The sequence below is a fragment of the Chiroxiphia lanceolata genome, chromosome 3, assembly GCF_009829145.1.
Source record: "Chiroxiphia lanceolata isolate bChiLan1 chromosome 3, bChiLan1.pri, whole genome shotgun sequence".
In the NCBI taxonomy this organism is placed as follows: Eukaryota; Metazoa; Chordata; class Aves; order Passeriformes; family Pipridae; genus Chiroxiphia; species Chiroxiphia lanceolata.
Window position 1 is genome coordinate 9,556,877 of NC_045639.1, and position 18,758 is coordinate 9,575,634.

Genomic DNA, 18,758 nt, shown 5'->3' on the forward strand with positions numbered 1-18,758 from the left:
GCCTGCGCGGGGGCGGGGAAGCGGAGGGAGCGCGTTGTGCGCGTGCGTGTGCGCGGGGCGGGAGGGCGCGGGGTGCCCTCGGGGAGTGACGGGATCGTGAGGGCTGGAAGGAAGGGACCTCTGGGGATCATCCAGCCCCACCTCACCTGGAGCGGGTGACACAGGAACGCCTCCAGGTGGGTTTGGAATGTCTCCAGAGAGGGGAAACTCCACGGCCTCCCTGGGCGGCCTGTTCTGTGCTCTGCCACCATCAGTGTAAAGAAATTGTTTCTCAGGTTCAGGTGGAACTTCTTGTGTTTTAGTTTATGGCCATCGCTCCTTGTCCCGTCGCTAGGCACCGCTGAAAGGACTCTGGTACCATCCTCTTGACAGCCGCCTTCGAGTTATTTACATGCATTGATGAGGTCCCCTCTCAGTCTTCTCTGGACTAAACAGCCCCAGCTCCCTCAGCCTTTCCCCAGAATTGAGATGCTCCATTCCCCTAATCCTCTTTGTTGCCCTCTGCTAGACCTGCTCCAGGACCTTTGTGTCTCTTGTCCTGAGGAGCCCAGAACTGGACACAGCTCTCCAGGTGATCCTCACCAGGGCTGAGTAGAGGGGCAGGATCACCTGCCTCGACCTGCTGGCCGCTCTCTTCCCGATGTGCCCCAGGAAAAGCATCCAGGGGCTGGATGGGAAGGTGGGCGCAGGTTGTTTGTGTTCTTCAGAACACCTTGGAATGCAGGGTGGAGGCGACACCTGGGTTGTCACTCCCATTTGGTTTCCCCGTGTCGTGTGTGTTTCCCCTGGAACTCCATGCCTGGGATATCCAGCACACCGTGCCTGTGTGGAAGCCAAGTGTCCAGCCCCAGGAACACCCCAGGTGGTTTGCACAGCGGGGGTGGGGGAGGAGAAATGTGCTGGCTGGCAGCCTCATGTCACCTCTTCTGCCAGCCCAGGGGTGTCAAGAGAGGGTTGATTTGCCAACCTGAGGTGGGACAAGGCAATGGAATGAGATGTTGGGGTTCTCCACAGAGACCAGAGAAGGATCCAAGCTTCTCACTGCCTTTCCTCAGCCGATGCCTTCTCCACCGTTCTGTCTATGTTGTTCAAGCAGCTGGGATCCAGTTTTCACGGAGCTGATCTCTGGGTTCTTTTGAGGGGCAGAGAGTTTGGATGTGGGCATACTGCACCCCCCTGTCCTTCTCAAAGAGCGTTTTTAAACTGTGTTCCATTTGCACAGATTTAAGAAACAGTTTGGGTGCTTCAAATTCCTGCAGCTGGTGAATTTCTCTTGGTCTCGTCTCTTGGGAAGGCACAGATTTATTGACTAAACTGGAAAAGCATGGAGATGGAAGAGCTTTGAGGAGTTGCAGTTTGGCTTGTTCAGCCATACAGCCACATTTTGCAAGACAAGTCAATGTCTCTTAAGTAGCAAAGACTTAGCACTCCATGGGGTGAGTTTGTAAAAAGGATCCTGGTTGATGGCCTTGATCAGCAGCTCCATGAGGTGATTTCCATTGACTTTGAATAAGGAACAATAAGTCATTGCCTCATCCCTACACAGGACAGTTAATTCGTGTTTGATGTTTTACAGTGTCCTGCAGGGAACCCAGACACAAGTCCAGACATCACATGTGACAGAGATTGTCCTCTTTGTAGTGCATGGATCAAGCTTCATTCACATTTTCTTTGTTTGATGTAAAATATTTCTTTCTCTTTAGTGCTTTCAGTTCCGAGGACTGGCAAGGCATTTGCAAATGCTTTTGAAGTAACTCTGGTGGAAGTGAATCTCTGATTACCCTGACAGCCAGGACAGCTCCATCCAGGATCTTGAGCAAAACAGCTCCAAAAAAGAAAGAAGAGTTGTTTCAGGTTTTTTTGACTTAAGACTTTGACTTAAGGCTTCTTTCAAATCCGGTACAAAATTGGTGCTTTTGGAGTTATCAGTTCTGTATCAGCTTTATGCTTTTTGGGTCAGCTTGGCTGAATCTCATTTACCTTTGAAGCTGACCTCAAGGCAATTTTAGCCTCTAGGTGAAACAAAATGTTGGCTGGAAGTCCCTATCTGGCAGTTGTCACTGTAAACTCTGTAGCTTTCAGTGTTGGTTTTTCTGTGGCTTCTGAGTGTTCACCAGAACCTTCTCATTGTAGTTGCCTTAAGGGCAGCTCAGAACATCTCCCTCCTGGCAGCTTGGGCTTGCTTCTAAAATGTTCTTCAATATTGATTTGATCTGTGAAGTTTCCTTTCGGTATGGAAAGCTTCAGTTTTTCTCTGCCAGTTTTTTCCCACTGACTTGTCTCTGCTGTTTTTTCCTCAGTGTCAGAGGGTAACGTGCAGGGAATTGGTGTGTCCTTCTGGCCAAGCTGCGTGGGCCCACATCACTCCTCCATCATCAGCAAAGGCACCAGGTTTGCCAATCCTCAGCTTGTCACTGCCACCTGAGCCCTGGAACAACTAAGGGGAGATCCTCAAGGTCTCTGGTGCTGCCTTGATCGGTGGTGGTGGGTGAAGTGAGCAGCAGGGCCTTTCAGCAAGCAACCATCTGGGGTGGAAGAAGTGCTTGCAGCCAAGGTTCATGGTGGGGTAGCAGGGTTTGGGGAAGGGCTGGGAAAATCTGGGGTGGGTATGATCTAGGCTTATCTGTGAGATGGGAGGGCATTTCTGAATGACTGGAGGGTGGTCAGATGGTGTGACAACAGAAGTCCTGTTGGAACTCCTAGAAGAGGGAGGAAGTGATTACAGTCTGTACTGTGCTTGCAGAGGTGGAGTAGCAGCATGGAGGAGCAGGTGAGACTGGCAGAGCTGCCTGCAGCCTTGGACAGCACACTCATGGTCCCCAGGAGTGGGCTTCAGCATGCAGCTGTCACCTCCTATGGATACAAACTGCAGTGCCTCTGGTGAGGGTGCTGCTCCCCGCAAGGAGGGCTCTTCTCTGGGATGTGTGAGGTGTCTCTTAATGCTCTGCTCTCCATGTCTGCAGGATCCAGGTGAGGAAGATCGCCAGGGAGAGGGACAAGGCGAAGCTGGACTTGGAGAAGGCAGAGAGACGCTGCCTGCATCTTGGCAGGGAGCTGGACGAGCAGTACGTCGCTCTCAAGCACACCCAGAGCAAGCTCAGGTAGGAAGGGTCTTTTTGGTGGGGCTGGGAAGATGTGCCTACAGCCTGTCCCTCCCATCCCAGTCTCCCTGTTAAATCTCCCACTTGTTTTGTCAACGTGCTAGTGGCAGAAAAATCCCTGAAGACCTTCCCCCGCTATGGTTTCAGCATCTTTCCAACCAAGTTCTCATCTCTTGCTTTGTGCATGGTGAGGGAGGGTGTCTGTACCTTGTGACCATCTGAGAACATGCTCCAGGTACCCCAGCCATGTTGCTTTCTTCCCCCAGGGATTATCAGGCAGAAATAGAAGCAAAAGAGCTGCTTTTGCAGCAAGCAGTCAGTCACCAAGCAAAGCTGGAGGCCGATACACAGTTCCTCCAGGGCAAAGAGGCCAGCCTGCAAGGGAGGCTGAACCATGTGATGAAGGTAAGTAAAACTGCCCTGGGTGAAACATCTTCACTTCTTCAGACGAGGCAAAACAGAGGTGGTGACAAATATGGATGGCTTGTGTTGCTTTTGCTGGGAAGGGCAGGAATTTTATGCAGAAGAATCATCAGCCACATCCATACTATTGTATTAAATACAGAGCTTGTTCCCTTGCCGTGGCATTATTAAACACCCATGTTGTTTGTTGGGACTGGTTTGGCCCTTGATAACACCTGGATACTCAATAGCTAAGGCTATAATTGTGCCAGGGACCATGCCAAAAGCAGAGATGATGGTGTCTGCATGCCTGGGATTATCCCAGTTCTGTTCATTGTGAAAGTACAGCTGGAGATAGCACAGGACTTGCTGCCTTTGTTGTCTGTGACGGAAACCATAGTTTTGTGAAGCAGGGATAGAGATGAGCCTGTGGGACTGTCTAGCTCTTATTCTGCAAAACCCACTCCTATGTCTGTCCTTTGGAGAGATGAGCCTAACCCTAGCCCATGTGGTATCAACAGTGTGCTGTCCTGTTGTGGTTTAGGAATGGTACTGCCCAATTTAGTTCTCCCACAAGACTCTCCAAACCACACTGCTGCTCACTGCCTCTCCTCCATCTTCTGTCCCTTGGGTGGCTTTAGAGGAGAATTGGAGGCACAAAAGGCAGAGATCGTGGGTTAAGAACAATTTACAGGAAACAGCTATGAGATAAGAAAACAAACAGTAACAGCAACAATACTAATAACAAAAATGTACGAAAGAGAGAGTGATTTATGTGCAAGATGCTCACCGAAGAGCCCAGCCCAACCTGCAGCCACTTTTCCTTTTCTCATTTTCTCACTGGAAGAAAGCCTTTCTCCATGAAAGAGAGTCCCTTCCCTCTCCCGTGGCAATGGCTTGGGGTGGTGTAGAATAACATCTGGGCACCCTTCTGGCTACTGCAAAAAATGACTCCTGTCCTGTCTGGAACCAGGAGCTGTCCAATTCAGGGTCTTCTGGGAGCTGTGCTGTGTTTGCCATGCTACCAGTTGTTTCACAGCTTCCTGCTGAAGGCCTGTGTCTGATGAACCCATCCTGCCATGTCAGGACCCACTGCATCAAGGAGATCTCTGTTTTGTCAGCAGAACACAGAGCTGCAAAACAAGGTCACAGAGATGACTGAGAAACTGTCAGCCTCTGAGGAACTGGTGTTGGAGCTGCAGAAAGAACTCAACCACATTGTGAAGGAAAAGGTAACCTTTCTCTGTTGTAGTTAAATAGAAACTTTTCAGGAACTCATCAAAAAATTGATCTTGCATATTTTGGCCCAGTTGTTATGGTCTCCCCCTCTGTGAGCTCTCCTGCACATTGATGACAACCTGGAAAGAAAAAAAATGTGGGCTTTTAAGTTAGGCCTTTTGAAGCTTGGGGAAAAAAAGGGTGAAGAAAGTTTGCAGTTTTAGAAAATTTTACAAATTTGCAGTGTTCAAGTGAAAACTTTGAAGTTTGGTTTCCACAAAAAAGAAAAGCTTTATTTTTCACAAGTATTGAAGTAAAGGGTTAGTTTTGGTATCTTCCACTCCTACAACTCACCTGGTAAAATGAAACTGGGGAAAGAAGTGAGTCCGTGATCTTGTTAGCCAGGAAAGCTTGCCTGTCTGTAGTTGTTGTCTCTCACATGTGGAGAAAAATGTTTTTCCTCCTCTTTCTGCATCTGACTCATCCCACAGGTGACAATAGGAACCCTTCTGTTGAATCTATGGGTGTAGCACCATGACTTCAGTGATTTAGTAGAGCTTTTGGCTCTCCATTTGGAGAGGTGATAGCTTTCTTGATGAGAGATGTTTCCCTGTGCTTGTGCAGCTGGGCCAGGTGGAGCCCCACAGCCCGGAGTTCCTGAGCCAGAGCGAACGCTTTGCCGAGATTGTCCTGGAGTACGAGCGGCAGTGCCAGGTACGCGTGGGCAGTTCTCCAGCAGTTGTTGTGAAAGTCCTGCTCTCCTCGGCACATCTGTTGGGCACTTTGGCCTGGGGGAGTGGAAGGAGGCAGCCCTGACCATGGTGCAGAGGAGAATCCCTCTTGCCTTGCTCAGAGGAGGCTGGAGACAGCTGTACCCTCAGTAAAGCAGCCTGTCTCCTCACTCCTGCAGCCCTCCATGGGTTGTTTCCCTTGCTGGGATTTTGGCAGGGGAGAGTAGTGGTGGATGGTAAATTCCTCCCTGCCTGCCACTCTGTAGCCATGGACTATTTTGTTAGGGAACCATGTACCTCTGTCGATAAGGACAGACCATCCTGGGCTCTGTTGCATTTCTTCTTCAGCAGAAGGAGAAAGCTGTTCTCCTTATTTGGAAAGCATGTTAACAGTGAAATTCTTCTATCCTTTTGTTTTTCCCTTCCTTCTCCTTGCCCCCACTTGACAAACCCCTACAAAACTTGCTGCTGGACTCTGCTAGAGAGTCAAGGTGAGCCAGTCCAGGTATCTGGTGTGTGTGTATGGTCCAGGAATTGGTGCTCTGTATGTTGTACTTCCTGCAGGGTAATGTGCTCCGGTGCTCTGTATGTTGTACTTCCTGCAGGGTAATGTGCTCCTTCCCGAGCTTTGGGCTGTCTGGAATGAGCACAACCTCTGTTTCCCTTCTCTCATTTTTAAATGACTTGTGTATCTTGCATGTTGTGAGTTACTGAGTGCTCTGTGCCTTGGCTCCCAAATCCTGTACTTGTTACATTGCCCGTTTGTTCCCAAGTGCTGTGTGTGGCTGGGGAACACCACTGAGTAGGGACAGTGACTTATCACATCCCTCCAGCAAGGGCTGAAATGTGTACTTTCAGCAAAGTTGTTCCATGGACACATCAGACAGCCCCTCTTGAATCTGTAATTAAAGGCAAACACACTGGAGCGCAATCCAGTGCAGCATTGCTCCAGGTGGCACCAGAGGGTTGAATATGCTTGGTGCTGCAAATTTTTCTTCCTGTTGAGCAGCCCTGGAGTTGTCCATAAGAATGCTGATGGATGGAAAGGTTCGACCTTCAGGCTTCATCTGCAAATGTGAAGGCACCCACTTGGGTTTATCCTTTACTCTTGCTGAGTGCTGTCAGCCTCCCGCCCTTTCTGTTTAGAATGGAGATGAAACAAACTGGGTTTGCATTTGTCTACATCGTCTCAGTAATATTTATTAATTGGAAGTGTCCTAATTCATAGTCCCTTGCAACACATCAGTTTCCTGAGTGGCAGCACGCGGGAGGTAATTTGATGTCTGCTCAAAGTGGTCTGACCCCCAGTCCATAAGAAGGCAGGATACCTTGTGTGCTGTTGCTTCCAGTACGGGATGGAGGGTGTGAAGTGAAGCAAGCAGTTTTCCAGCTCCAGACACCCACATGGAAGTGGCTCATTGCACTGGTGTGGCAGCTCATAACTCAGCGTTCAGCTGTGGAGTCGACTCCTTGCTGCAGGCTGATGTTGGCACTGAGGTGGATAAACTTCTGTTCTGGCCTCAGGGTATCTCTGGCACCAGGAGACCAGCAGGACCTGCCTTGTGCTGTGCTTCCCATGGGATCAGCACCTTCTCGCTTCACTTTATTCCTTCTGCAACCTGGAAATGTTCCCTCCCAGAGCCCTGTGGGACTTGCTTCCCTGTTGCTTTGTGTGCATACAGGAGTGCTTGTTGGCTAGCCTGGATGCCCACAGAGGTATCTTGAGGATGTAAATGCAAACCTCTGTGCCTGTACTGAGATCGTGGTGTTTCTTAGGTGTTGGATGCTAGCAATGGTGGTTTAGGTTAGGAGGGTCTCAGGAGGCCCAGCCCTTTGAGGTGTCTGCAAAAAACCCTGGTATCGTGGCTTTTGCATGCAGGGCCAGTTGCTTTGTGCTTTACAGTGTTTACTGGTGATGGTCATGGTAATCTGGGCTTGCATTTCTTCTGTGGCACTTCCAAATTCTCTCATGTCTGCATTTGCTTGGGAAGGAAGAAAAATCCCCCTGTGCTGGGTCTGGGGGAGGCCTCTCCTCTTTGTGCTGGGCCTGAGAGCAGGAGGCTCTGAGTACACATGGCAGTTCCCACACCCTGGGGGGGCTTTGTAGCCACATCATGACCAGTCTTTGGTCTTTTCAGGTGCTGTATGACCAGAACAGGGCGCTGCGGAGGGAGCTGCAAAGGCTGCGTCTCCAGCTCCAGGAGAGCAGGGCTGAGACAGGGCTGCCAGCAAGAGGTAATGTGCTCCAGCGTTCAGTGCCTCTCCATCTTCTCAGCAGGAACAGAGTTCCCTCCGGATTGACTTTTACATGGGAGTGTGGGGTGGCTTGTGCCTGAACTACCACTGTAGGTTCTGGTACTGGGCAGCCGTGGGAGGGAAGAAGGGGAAACTGGGTGGTGGGGAGGAGGGAAAGAGGCATTCCCAACTTGAGAGCTGGTGATGGTAACCTGTGGACTAGGCAGCTAGGAGTGAACAGGCAGCTTTTCACTGTTGAGGATGTTAGGGAAACACAATATAATAAAGAGGAGGTAGCCAACCAAACTGTGGCTTGGGAGATTCAAGTTGAGCATTAGATAAAAGCTTCTGGCTGAAAGGAGTGATGTAGCCCTGGGACCCATGAGATAGATGGGGAATCTCCATCTTTTGGAGTTGTATGGACTTGACTGGATGAAGCTGCAGCCATTCTTATCAGTCCTGTCTTGTAGGCCTGTCCTTACAGGGCTCCTCTCTGCCAGAACGCCCCTCTCCAAGCCCTCTTGTTCCTACTTCTACATATACAGAGATGTCACTCCCAGTGGAGCAGCTGCAGGAGCTGAAGGTGCAGCTGGAAACCAAGGTGAGCAGGGTGGAGGGAAATGTCCTGACTTCTTGGTAAGCACAACTGCTACAGCATGACTGATGAGGCATCTGCTCCAAGAGGGTTGCTGGAGAGAAAGTTCAGGCTGAGAAGCAGTGTGGTACCTCAACACTTGGCTGGGATTATTCCATGTGCATCTCCAGCCTATCTTAGCTGGTAGGAGCATCTGGAGCCCTCACTGGCTGGCAAAGGCTTTGTGGAAATTGCTGTCACCTTGCAAAATGTTTGTGTGGGTCTTGTGGGGAACCAGAGATTACCCGGTGTTGCTATCGCAGTAAAACCAGCAACAGGACCAAGAGGAGAAGCAGCCAGGTGTCTCCTGAGGGCATGGGATGTATCAGAGCCCTGTTGCCCTGGGCTTGCAGCACACTTTAACCCACTTGCCCTAAGGTGACAGTGTGAGCCAAGCCCTCTTTAGACAGCGTTAGAGTGCTCTTGTAAGAGGCCTCAGTTTCCACATTTACTCCTCTTTTTGCTGCTGAACTGAGAGGTCAGTGCTTCTTGCTGGATTTCTGTTGCAGCACTGCAAGAGTAAATTGTAAACTGCCACACAGGTGACAGAACAGTTCAAGGAGCACAAAGCCGCTTACAGATGCTCTGCCTGCTTCACAGTCCTGCCTTTGTGCTCATCAAATCCTGGAGTTTCTAGTGTTTACAGGGGAGCTGTAAGGAGCAGCAGCTATCCACCGCCACATCTCGGCAAGGGACCACTCTGCAGTGGAGGAAGGATGTGAGGAGCAGTGGCAGATGATGCCCTGACCTCTCCCTTCTCCTCTCTGGAGTTCCTTGTAAACAAGGAGAAAGGGGAGAACTGTGCTGTTTGCTGGAAAGAAATGGGACCCACTGGTACCTGCCTGTTAGAGGCTGCTGTGTGAGACTGATTGTTGCCCTAAATTCAGCAGGGACCAGAACTGCCTGAGAGTGTCCCCTCTTGAGAGGGACCAATAGATCAACTTGAATTAGAGCTAATGGAGCAGAGGGGAGCTCCCAGGAGCATGGTGCTAATATCCAAATCCTCTCTCCTTCCAACAGATAAACTATTACAAGGAACAACTAGAGTTAATGCAGAAAAACTTTGAGAGAGAGAGGAAGGACAGTGAGGAGAGCTTCAAGGCTGAGATGTGCAAGATGGAAGACCAGAAGAGAGACCTGGAAGAAACAGTTGCAAAGTACTGGGCTGTAATTAGTAGCCTGAAAGAGCAAAAACATATGTGGAGTGTGGAGCTGGAGGGGAGGTTTGAGGTGGAGCAGGCCAGGGTGGGACAGCACCACACTGAAGACATTTGCCATCCAGGGCAGCAGCTGGACCAGGAGGGAGAAGAACTGAGGACACAGCAGCACCAGGACAGATTGAGCTGGAGGTCTGGCACTGTGCTCTTTCTGGGGCTAAGCAGGAGATTAGGGGTGCATCCCCTGCTCGTACCAGAGTAGGTTGGGCTGATTCCTCACGAGGCTGGAGAGCTGCTTTAATTTGGAAAAAAATCTGGGCAGTATTGCAGGGCTGCAGCTGTTTGAAGCAAGACATCTAAACTCCCCTTACATGAGTGCTTTTATTTCAAGACTTTAAGTTTCCCTGCATGTTCTACAGGCTTGTGTCAGAGGCAGTGCCCAAGCAAAGACTGTATCTCAAAATACTGAGAGATACAAGAGAGCTTTCATTAGTGTTTTCTTATTATCTCTCTCTTTCTTGGTCCTTCAACAAACCTGCCTCTGCTTGCTAGATCATCACAACTTGTTATCTTAAAAGCAGCAAAAAATATCTTAAATTTCTCTATATAGTTAGATTGGCTGGTGAAAGAGTGAGGCTGTCACTAAATGACTGTTTATCTTCCTTTCCTGTGCTTGTGATGCCAGTTCTGCAACATCCCCAGGGGCCAGAGTGGCCTTGCAGAGGAATTGGCAGGAAACTGCCTGTCCATGCCTGCTCCTTCCTGCTTTCCAGCACACCCCACCAGTGTCCCCAGGCTTTCCTCCTGTCTCTTCCCTGCTGTGTCTCCCTTCAGGAGGAGAGTTCCCCTGGGCAATATGGAAACAGAGGATTTTGCTAGGGTCATTATTCCTCTTTTAGGGCTGAGATATGGGGTAGATGGGGAGAAAGGAGGTGATGGATGAAGTCTGTGGTAGACCAAGGAAACAAGGCCAAATAACAGGAATACAAGTAATTTAAGCTGTGTTATCACCATCTCTGGTGAATGGTAGATGGACTGACTACAGTGGAGAGCTTTCAGAGTTTTTGGAAAAGATGTGATGGGTGTGAGTCTGAGAGGTGCAAAATAGTTTGGGAACTTTCTGTAAGGTTTAACTAATTGCCTTGACTTTGCAACAGAAAGAAACCTTTGTATTGCATCTCCAGCAAAAGAACATTCTGGGGCTGGCTGAGGTTTCCAAGCTGTGTTATCAAACCCAAGCCAGCAAAGTATTTTTTATCATTAGGAAAGATGCAGAGGCTGAGCATAACCAAGAGCTGTCATGGAGTGAATGCCAGCATGAGGACAACTGTAAGGCTTTATTGCGGCAACACTAGTGTGAGAGGAGGTGATTTCCCAACAATAAAGGCTCCAAGGTGAGACCTTCAAGAGCAGCGTGCCCAGGAGAGGCAACAGTGGAAGTGTAAGGAAAAAGACAGTCTCTGTGGAAACAGAGTCAGCTAAAGTTGTAAGAGGAGGTTAATGAGGAACAGGCCAAAATGTGTGAGATGCTTGAGCAGAAAAATATTAGAAAAGGCACCAGGATGAAATGGGAGTAATGCAGAATCCTTGGAGCTGAGGGCTCTGGTGTTGGAACGGACAGAGTGTCTGGAGACTTGTCCTCTGGGGGGAAAGGAGCAGGTCTGCAGGACTTGGATGAGCAGGTAGACCAAAATGTCCTGTTGCACATAAGGAACAGAGAAGAAATGAAAGATTGTGTGACGGATGGACCAGTGCAGATGTCTGTTGCAGCAAATGGCCTGCTCAGTCTAGAAGCTGGAGCCAAAGTGGAAAGTATTTATCACGGAGAAATGGAATCTTGATAGACAAGGGGATGTGCTTGGGAAGAAGGCAGAGAGATCAAAGTTAAAAGGTATGCTTTCACACAGCAGACAAAACAGCATCTCGGGACATGAGACAGACTTGATCTGGATGGCAAGAACAGGAGAAGAAAGCTCTGGGAGACAGAATGGTGTAGCAGCACAGGAGGAAACATGACATTCTGGCTGTCAAAATGGAGCTGGAGAGGGAAAGGACTAGGTTGCAGCTGGGGCTGGTGCAGCTCAAAGATGTTGTGTACTAGTTGGAAAATGAACCCAGAGCTCAAGAGAGTGTCAGGTTGGAGTGCAGTCCTGTATGGAACTGGTGTTTAGCAGAACCTATTGGATGGGACTATCTGTTTAAAACAGGACTGAGCCTCCTTCCCACAAGTGCCAGTATTCATAGACTCCTGGGAGACTGGAAGTACCAATAGAAGTGGAAAGATGATGAGCCTTGGATTTGGGGTCATAACTGTTGTGTCAAACAAGCTGAGTTCTCCAGATATGGCTTTATTGCAGCTGAGGGGTTGGGCTCACCACCTGGTGATCCTGTAATTAAGTCTTGGTGTGTCTTGATGAGCCAAATCGCTTTGTTTCCACTCCTTGGCAAGACTGCAAAATAATTTTAGCCAGCTGGAAGGCGCACAAATTCAGAATCTGATGCTCTTTGTCCTTATTCCTCTTTATTTCCCTTCCTTTGAAGACCTGCTCCTTCTCTACCATTGTTTCTTGGTTGTCCCCACATATGTTGCCTGAGTTACTGGATGGTTGTTTTTCAGATTTCTTTGATTTCTTAACTGTCTTTGGAAACCAAATGGGAATAGACCAGGGAGCCAGCATAGAATGCCAAGAGTAAACAGGGCTTTTGCATGGTTTTTTCACTCTGCTGTCTCTCCCTGCAAGGGAGACCTGTGCTGGCTGCTGGAGAACAGCTTGTTGAAGAGTCAGCTTGGAAGACTCCAGCAGGAACTGAGGCTAGCAAAGAAGGGCAGTGAACACTATGAGTAAGAGAAGAGACAGCTGCAGGAGGCTGGCAGATGGGTGGATAAAAGGGACAACCTGAGGGTGCATTTACCAGATTTACCAGATTTCAGCTGGCTCAACCTGCCTTCTGTTTTCTTATTTTTGAGAAAGCAGGCACTCGCATGCCCTTTGCTGCACACAAAGGCAACCAGTGATAAGATGGGCTTGGCCAGAGCACAGGGCCAGAACCAGGTTTTGGGGAGGCTGTGGAGATGGGTATGTGTGGGAGGAAGGGTTGTGTAGCTTCTTTTCTACACAAATGTTTTGACCAGTTGCCTTTTCTGCCTTAGGAAGCTTGAGATAGGTAGAGATCACCCACCAAGCCATAAATCTGAGGAGAGACAGGTTGCTGTTAGTCTGTCTCTCCTACTGTTCTTCTTTTAGGTGTCTGACAGTGGTGCAGGACTTTGGATGTCCCCAGCTGTCTACCCTGGGCTGGGCTGAGTCACCTGTTGGTGCAGAGACACCCAACTCACTACTGAATCAGTGCAGGACCATATCTGTTTTCGCTTGGCTTTGCTTCCTGTTGCAGGCCAAAACGAGATGTAGGACTACCCAAAACAGGGCCCTCCTCTGGGGAGCTGTGGTTTGCTGCTCTCTGGCCTGAAGCTGATTGTATCCCTCTTCCCAGCAGGAAACACATGATCAAGTTGGGCAGAGAGAAGGTGGAGGAGCTGGCTGAAATAGCAGAGTTAACAACATTGGTAAGAGGCCATTAACACTGACAGGCTCTTGACTGAAGGATTTAGGAGGACAAAAACTGCATGTGCTCATAGAGGAGAACAAAAATGTTTGTTTCAAACATTCAAACCTAGTTTTGCTTTGAAGAACCAGCTTCATCTTATAACTTGTCAAGTAGAGAAAACCTGTGTGCCAAAAGCCAGTGAAGGTCTTACAGAAGGGAAAGTATTGCTACAAAGTCTCTAATGAGGTTGACTTTACCTACTTGCAGTCTTTCTCCCAGAGGTTTCGCTCACTCCCAGTCTCACACCCACAAGCTCAAAGGCCTTTGGACATGTGCACACAAGGCCTGGCCAGGATTTTTTGTATGCAATGTGAACAAGGCGGGCAGGCATTTAAGTTCTCTACTCTGTTCCTGGGATACCTCATGACTTGGAACCACAACTTGTTTTTTTGCATGTCTTTCCTACCCTTCAGGACCATCAGCTGCAGCAGGGTGGCCTTTGCTGGCCCTTGCTGGCTTCAGCTTCCAACAACCTGCTGCCCATTGCCTGCTTTTCCTCTTTTGGAATTGCCCATTTTCCTGTGAGGAATGGGATCTTGCCACCCTGCTGTTAGGGTACAGCAGGCTTGCTGACGTTATCTCTGCTGTGGTCTGGTCAGAACACAGGTCAGAAACTGCACCTTGCTCAGCATTACTGCAAGGGAAGGTGTCCTAGGGGTAACACCTGGGGGATGGTGCCCTTTAGTGTCAATGTGGGCTGTTCTTGTAGCCCCTACTCTGCTTTTTTGCCTGTACTTTCACATGTGCACATAGACACATTTCCATTCATACTGTACTCTTACTAATTTTAATATTTCTGTTACACACCCATTCAGTCCTGTGTCCCCCTTCCCCCTCAGTGACCTCTCCCACGGCTGTAAGCTGTGCAGGTTTCCTTATTTAGGAATGCTGTGCTGCTGGGCCTTGGTCAGTCTGGGACATGAGGACACTTGTCCTGAGTGCCCACAAGGCCCTGGAGCAGTGTCCCTGGGTGGGAACCCAGCGAGGGCAGTGTGGGACAGATTAGGTGTCTATTGCCTCTGTTCCCACCCCAAGCCTCTGTGCATGATTTGTTTGGTTTTTTTTTCCCAACCTTTTCCAGAGTGAGAAGAGCAAAGAGGAGGTCTCCCACCCAAATGTCAAGGTGCATCAGCTGGGCTGTGAACTTGCTGGGCACAAGGCTGGTTACAGTGCTGGCCCTGGCAGTGCCCAACTGCAGAGCCAGAGGCTTGCAGAGGCCGAGTGGCCACGAGGAGCAGAGGTGGCTGCAAGGCTGGAACACCACCAGAAGCATGCAGCATGTTGGATGGAGGTGGAGCTGCTCCAACAGCAGCTGAAGGCCTCACAGGAGAAGGTGGGTGTCCTTCAGTTGGTGGCGGGGTGCTGAGTGGTCCCTGTGATCGCTGGTATTGCCCTGCTGGGGGCTGTGTTGGACACCTTCCCCAGTCAAAAAACTTGTCCTGTTCGTCTTTGTGGGGGATAAAGGACTCTCCCTCCTGCTTAAATATGTCTGAAGCCAGTTCAGGTGCAGCTGGGGACAGGTCCTCTCTGTCCAAGTCCTGTGCAGGCTGGCTGGGCACAGGAGATGGAGGCTGAGTGGAGGTGGCTCACACAGGGTGCCAGGAGCTGTGGTTCCCCATGGCTCAGCTGGCAGAGGAGCTGGGGGAGTGGCAGGATCAGGTAGGGGCTGGGCAGGGATGACAGCAGCCAGACAGGCGTTGTCTGAGAGAAGGGAAATGTGATCAGAGCAGGGGACCTAAGATCACCAGGATAGAGAGAGGAAAGCCAGTGTGAGAAACCTTCAGATGTGTTACTATCCCTCTCCTGCACTCTACCCTGTGGACAGGCTCAGGGACTGGCTTTCCAAAGTACAGCTTACCCATGTTAGCCACCCCTGGATAGCCCTAGTGCAAAGTGGGACCAGACCTGCTTCCCATTACCAAATTTACCCTTTGCTGGTGGCAGAAAGCAGAACACATGTAGTACAGGACATGGAGTACATCCCAGCTTGCCTGGGATATATCCAAGAACCCAGGTGAGCAGCCCCCTCTGTCTCTTGCCATTGTGGCCCTTCGTGCTGGGATTTACTCCCAGAGGAGTCCTCCAGCAACTCCTGCTCCTTGCTGCTCAGCAGAGGGTCTCCGTTTATCCACCTGCAGCTCTTGGTGCTCTCAGTCCCTTGCTTTGCAGGCTGCCCAGTGAGCAACACTCCCATGGTCCTGCAGGGTGCTGAGGGTGCTACCTAACCCCTCCTCTCACCCACAGCACACCCTGGGCCTGTCACATTGTTGGCTCAGAGCTGTAACCAGCTATCCACCTGTCTGTGTTACAGCTTTTAGAAGCCAAAGCAAGCCTGAGCCTGGCCCAGACCCAGCACGCTCTGCAGTTGCAGCAGGCCAAGGCCCAGATAAACAACATGGTGTCAAAGCAGCAGTTTGAGCAGCTGCAAATCACCTTGAGAGAGGAACAGTGCAAGATTCAGCAGCTCCAGGAAAACCTCCACCAGCAGGCTGAGCAAACATGCAGGCAGCTGGTCAGCACCCAGGTAAGCAGGTAATTATGGGAGCTCAGTCAAAGGTACTGTGAAGGGAACACTGCTGTCCTGGCAGCCTGGAAGGCAGCTGTGTTTGAAGGCACCAGAGGTTTGAGTAGAAGATGCAATATATAAAGAACCCACATGGAAAATGCACTTACCTTCAAATTCAGCTGCAACTTTTAATTCCTCATGAAAGCAGTCACTGCCCTGCACTCAAACATGAGCCCTCCCCACTCAAATCCACATACCCCAGACCAGGTATCTCCCCTGTGCCTAGAGGAGCAGGAGTTATCCAGGGAGAGACTCTGTTGGCTCAGACTGGGAAAAATAAAGTCTGAGCCCTCTGTGTGGAGTTCACAGAGTGGGGTGGTTTTATCTCTGGGGCACTGGGCAACGGAGGTGTTGGGTTTTTGTGAGTTTGTCTTGTGACAAACTGGGCAAAGATGGAACAAATTATAACGTAAGGAATTATAACAAGCAGACACAACTGCATCGAAGGAAACTATGTCTCTCCCTGGGCTTTTCTGGACATGCCTGGGAGAGGGGAGGCCATTGGCTTGTTTTTATAGAAAACACTGCTGGGAAATCTGTGCCTTGTCTTAAAATTCGTCAGGTGCAGACCTAGAGAAGGTTGTACTGCTCTAGACACCTTTCCTACTGCTCTTTGCATCCTGCATCTCACCTAATCCTCCCCTGCTCTCCTTCAGGGAGTGTGAAGGTCCAGGGCCCTGGGGAAATGTACAGTCCAGGGTTGCCAGAGGCCAGGGGAGTGCTAGGACAACCCAACAGGCTTTCTTGCCCACAGCAGGCAGAACACGAGCACCTACTGCAGGCAGCTGTGGAGCAGGCAGAGGGGCTGGAACACAGCCTGAGGAGTGCTGAGGCTGTGCTGGCAGAGAGGGCAGCTCAGCTCAGAGATGCCCAGGTGAGTGCAAGAGGGGTTAGTGCTGTGTGTTCCTCCCTGTCTGGTACCCCTGCATGGCATGCTGAACCTGAAGCCCCCTGTCCCTTCTGTAGGCCCAACTCTCCAGGAACAAACTGCTGATCGAAGACCTCCGTGGAGAGAACAGGGGGTTTGCAGTGGCCCTGCAGGCTGCTGAACTGAAGCAGAAGAGCACGGAGGAGAAGAACCAGCTGTTGGAGGAGCAAGCCTCAGCTCTGAAGCAGCTTATCGGAAAAATCACACCAGCATCTCTGAGTGGGTGATGGGACACCTTCAGTGGCAGTCCTGCCCCTGCTCCTGGCTGGGGTTGGTCGGGTGCAGAAGGGGAGGTATGGCTGGGTTGGGAAATCAGCCTTGTCCTCTCTGGTCTTGTCAGGATGTTCCTGCGTAGAAAATAGATAATGGAGAACCCAGACCTTTAAGGAAGTTTGTCCTGTGGATAGCTGAATTTTCCAACTGAAAGCACCAGCTTTGCTGCATTTCTCAGTGGCAGAGTGTGCTGTTATAAGTCAGGTCTGTCTCAGGGCAGCCATCCCACAGGATTTTCTTGAACTCCAGCAGTGTTTGGTGGTGATGCAGATGCTCCCTCTCTGTGGAGGGTTGATATTGAGGCCACACTGTTATGGCTGGAAAGCCAGGGCAGAAGGGCTTGCAGGTTCCTGTGTCTGGCTCACTCTGATCAGGAAAGCTGTGTGGTGGCATTAAAATGTTTGTAATATTACAGCACTTCCTGCCATCTCCAGTCTGCTCTCTATTTCAGTAACCTTCCCCAACTGTCGCTGAACTTTCATTCCCTACAGCTCCTTTTGGGCTCTAGGAGACTGGCCCTCCTACAGCCTGAGCCTAGGATCCAAAACCAACCAGACTGTTGCCTCTGCAGTGAGCGGGACAGAGGGACTGAGGGCAGAGCCTTCTTTCAGTTTGAGCCTCCAAGGCTTGGGGCTTGATGACCCCTACTCAGCACCCTTCAGAGACCAGGAGACATGATAAGGGAACTGTCCTCTTGCCTTCCTTGGTGGCCTTTACACACTGACAGTGAGTACTACTGCCAAAGTAAGTTGTCTGAAAGGCCAGGTGTTCACATCTGCAAATACCAAATTTATTGCTCTGCCCCGGGTGTTCCCCTCTGCATGGAAGGTGCATCATTGCCCCGGTGCAATGTCCAGAGCAGAGAACATTTACGCAGGGGCTGTGGTTGCCACTCCCTGTGAAAGCACTCCTAGGATTTTGGGGGCTATGGAGAAAACTGTAGGAGAGACTAGACAAGCCTGACTATTTCAGGGTACCAGTGCAGAGGCTGGAGAAAGTCAGTACAAAGAAGAGGGCTTAAAAATAGCTCATAGTGTTGTTGGTTCAGGAACAAAAGAGGATAAACTGGCTGTGAGCTGAAACTCAGGTACTGTGTTTAAGGCTGCCCCTCAGCCTGCTAGGGCAGAGAAGTTCCCTGGCCCTGGGGCTGGGCTTGGAGATGATTGGAGGCTGTGACTGAGGAGGCCTCCTTGGTTTAGCTGTACTTTTTTTGCCCTGATGCATTGACAGCTGACACGCCTCTTTGCCTTGGGGGCAGCCCTGAGTACAAGGGCCACAAGGTGAAGCTGGGCTGTTACAAGGAGGGCAGCCCCACAGCAGTGCTCAGGGATATTGCTTGGCTGAGGGTGGGAAAGTGCCCCAAGCATTTATCCTGTTCCTGCATTCTTCCCCAACTGTTTGCTTTTTCAGCTCCAGTCTGAGATGGGGGCTAAGCAAACCTCTAGTCTGAGCCAGGGCTAATGTTTTTGCAAGTGTTCTCTCAGCCACTTCTCAAGAGTGAGCAGCTCCATCAGGAAAACCAGACAGGGAAAGCAGCTCTTCAGCCTTGTTCTGGTTTTGTGCTAACTGGAATCCTTTAAACCCTCTGCTCCCTTTCCCACCCCTGCACCAAACAGTCCCTAGGCCTTGCCAGACCAGGGCTTGGGAAGCCCAGGTGTGCTGGGAGAAGCCCAGACTGCAGTGCTCATTCATACAGCACCTCAAGAAACAACATTTATAGGTCTCTGATGGGAGACAAGGCTTCTTGTCTAATCCTGGAAAGAAGCTTGCACAGCTTTTTCTGACACTTGGAGGAACAGTTCCACTGAGACACTTAAATAGCCATCATGCTGCAGGGTCAGGACAGGTTTGACTAGGGACCCAGATCAGAGTGCTTAATGAACACAACATTAACTCTTAAAAATCAC

General features: G+C 50.2%; 1 protein-coding gene across 6 annotated transcripts; it reads left to right on the forward strand.

The window, feature by feature from the left end:
* Positions 1 to 66: 66 nt before the first annotated feature.
* LOC116784991 (ninein-like protein) lies at positions 67 to 17,278 on the forward strand. Of its 6 annotated transcripts, none has more exons than XR_004356338.1 (16): positions 67 to 176; positions 2,301 to 2,391; positions 2,744 to 2,880; positions 2,964 to 3,101; positions 3,368 to 3,506; positions 4,625 to 4,735; positions 5,346 to 5,435; positions 5,935 to 5,943; positions 7,591 to 7,687; positions 8,158 to 8,288; positions 9,342 to 9,670; positions 12,974 to 13,043; positions 14,166 to 14,417; positions 15,396 to 15,616; positions 16,408 to 16,524; positions 16,617 to 16,731. XR_004356338.1 is itself a non-coding variant. In XM_032684091.1 (16 exons), exons 3-16 carry the CDS (start codon positions 2,759 to 2,761, stop codon positions 16,803 to 16,805), a joined length of 2,007 nt encoding a protein of 668 aa, XP_032539982.1. In that variant the 5' UTR covers positions 67 to 176; positions 2,301 to 2,391; positions 2,744 to 2,758; the 3' UTR covers positions 16,806 to 17,278. The 6 variants fall into 6 exon arrangements, 5 of the variants coding, with proteins under 5 accessions (XP_032539982.1, XP_032539984.1, XP_032539986.1 ...); XM_032684091.1 differs by having other exon boundaries at positions 15,396 to 15,608; positions 16,617 to 17,278; XM_032684093.1 differs by having other exon boundaries at positions 4,628 to 4,735; positions 15,396 to 15,608; positions 16,617 to 17,278.
* Positions 17,279 to 18,758: the final 1,480 nt, after the last annotated feature.